Source organism: Octopus bimaculoides, chromosome 13 (genome assembly GCF_001194135.2).
Source record: "Octopus bimaculoides isolate UCB-OBI-ISO-001 chromosome 13, ASM119413v2, whole genome shotgun sequence".
NCBI classification, from domain to species: Eukaryota; Metazoa; Mollusca; class Cephalopoda; order Octopoda; family Octopodidae; genus Octopus; species Octopus bimaculoides.
Window position 1 is genome coordinate 19,123,041 of NC_068993.1, and position 2,938 is coordinate 19,125,978.

The following is a 2,938-nucleotide window of genomic DNA, read 5'->3' on the forward strand; positions in this document are numbered from 1 at the left end:
TATATATATATATATATATATTTTTATCTGCTAGTAAACTGTATAGTTAATATCGGATCTCATACATATGGAACCTAATAAACTCGAAGTTTAGTATACTTTCAAAAGACGAGCAAAGATTTACATAACCCAGATATTTTAAATTAGTGTGCTTAGTACAGTCTTGAAGATAGCCAAAACAAAAAAAAACATATCAAAAGCAAAACAATGAGAAATACAAACTCTGATGTATAGAGTTTAAATATGGATGTTCAGGATCAATTGTTACATACATGATTTTTTTGAAATTGTATTCTCTTCAAAGCTTATGCTTTAGCATAAGTTATGGTGAGTACACACAAAGAGACGTTATAGCAAACTAATTTAATAAAGAAAAATGCAATAGATTCAAATTTTGTAACTAATTTAATAAAGAAAACTGCGATAAATTCAAAATTTGTGTCATCGTTTCAAATTTTGACCTCAGACCAGTAACTTCGAACGAGGGGTAAATCGATTACATCGACCCCACTACTCAACAAGTACTTATCTTATCGACCCCGAAAGTATGAAAGACAAAGTCGACTTCGGCGGAATTTAGAATCAGGATATAAAGACGGACGAAATACTGCTAAGCAATTAGTCCGGCGTGTTAACGGTTCTGCCAGCTCGCCGACTTCTGGTAGGGTAAAATGCTGAAGATTATGTGTTTATAATAACCTTTTCTGATTGTATAAACTTAAATAAAATATATTCTCAAATATGTAGTATTAATTAATTCTAGGTTTGAGATGTGAAGTCGATGTTAATGAATGCAGCAGCGACCCGTGTTTACATGGTGGCATTTGTTACGACAGAGTGAATAGCTTTAGATGTGATTGCCCAAAGGAAACCAGTGGAGAAATGTGTGAAGATAATTATCTCTTAACATCAACTAGCGTTACTACTGAACATGACAATAACTATCAATATACAGTCAAAACTAATTCCTCTGACGTAATATCTACAGAAAAGCAATCTGTAGATATATTTATCCCAACAAGTACAAATACCAGCATTTTAAAAATATACACCACAGAAAACACCCAGTTAGACGTAACGCAAGAATTAAATGAAAGTGGGACAATTAAATATGGATTAACCACCAATTCTTCTGATTTTTTTCTTGATAAAAGTAACGCCACCTTAACTACAGTATCGGCAGAATCTCATACGATTAAATATAACTCGAAGGATATCACTTCAGTGACAGAAGACATACTTTTGACAACTATCGATGCTTCAAATCCACAAACTGTTGAACAGATTCATGTGCCTGTCACCGTAGTCACAGAGAAACCCAAATTGGTTACTGATTGTTTGGTTATCAAAATATTCCGATCCAATATACTAGGCCAGATATTCTCAGAAATTCCAAAATACACTGTTTGTTGGTGGGCATATGATTTCATCTTGCCACCCATGTCTAAAGTTGGTACCACATATATTGAAAACCAGAACGAAGCGTATATTTGGGTTGAAGACACTATGAACGATTTATTACCTTTACCTTCTAAATCGATTTCACTAAACAGAGAAGATATATTGTCGTATTTAAAAGATAATTTACAAATAATTGATAACAGCTCTCAAAATAAACTTCCACACAATTTAGTTGATTCATCATGTATTCAAATTTGGATGAAATCAAAACGGAGAGGATTCTGGTATTTGAAAACAGAAACAGGAGATGCAAATGTTGAATATAAAAGCAAATTGAATGTTAAACGAAGATTCCTATCATCTAAGATGTTTTACTGCAAACAAAACTATACCTTGGCTGTTACAACAGACAGAAAAAGCTTGCGGAATGAAACTACACAAGCATCAATATTATCACAATCAACGTCTATGGAGAACGAAACTACAAACATATCGACATTATCACAGTCAACATTGTTGACGAACAATACCAAATACATAACCACATTATCTCAATCAACGTTACTGAAGAACCACTCCACACGCTTGCCAACATTATCAGAACCAACTTCATTGAAAACGAAAACCATGCGTATATTAACATTATCACAACCGACGTTACAGATAAACAAAACAATTAATATGCCAACAATATCAGAACTAATTTCGCTGAATAGCAAGAGCACACAAGTATCAAAACTGTCACAAACAACCTCAGGGATCAACAAAACAATATACATGACAACACATGCTGTTTCCATCTCACCAAAAGAAATGACGACTGTCGGAGTAAGACGGTTTCACTTACTTCTGAGGAAACTTAACAAGACTCATTACCAGGAGCGCTTTTCATCAATCATAAACAGAGATGGCAACAAACCAAAAATGGTGTTGACAGTTCTTCGGACAGCCAAGAGAATCTACCAGATTGGATCTGACTCAGCTCGTAAAGTTTACAGAAAAACAAAACTTCTTCTGCATATGACATTAAAGCAACTCTCTACAATTTGGATTTCGGTAAAAACTTTTGCAGTTCAACCGATCTCTAGAACTCAGGAAACTATAAGACGGACATGGACTGATTCCTGGTTAAAGGTTAATAAGGCATTCACTAAAACTCGCCAATTATTACATGATGCTTATATGTTGGCACGGAATAACTTCAAAAATATTTATCAACGAATGAAGGAAAACACTTCAAATCTGTCAAGAGACAGCTATCAGAGATATTACAATTATTACAACAGCTATAGCAGAAAACTTAACAAAGTATCGGGTTATTTTTCGCATATGTATAAAAATTATACAAAGAATTTGCAGAAATATTGGGAGAAGAATATTAAATATGACAACGTTAATAACAAACGCCGTTGATAACAATGTTTCTCTCTCACCGTCCTTTTAAAATTCTTTCCTGGTCTCTGTCTGTCTGTCTGTGTATATGTGTATGTGTGTGTGTGTGTGTGTGTGTGTGTATGTATGTGTGTGTGTGCATGCG

The 2,938-nt window shown here is 34.0% G+C and overlaps 1 protein-coding gene across 3 annotated transcripts in view; it reads left to right on the forward strand.

The window, feature by feature from the left end:
* Window positions 1–2,932, forward strand: part of LOC106880385 (uncharacterized) — a 103,173-nt gene extending 100,241 nt beyond the window's left edge. For all 3 annotated transcript variants that reach the window (XM_014930296.2, XM_052972366.1, XM_052972367.1), the window contains one exon: window positions 764–2,932. In XM_014930296.2, the coding sequence (XP_014785782.1) occupies window positions 764–2,814 (2,051 nt within the window). In that variant the 3' untranslated portion in view covers window positions 2,815–2,932. The remainder of the gene's footprint in view (window positions 1–763) is intronic.
* Window positions 2,933–2,938: the final 6 nt, after the last annotated feature.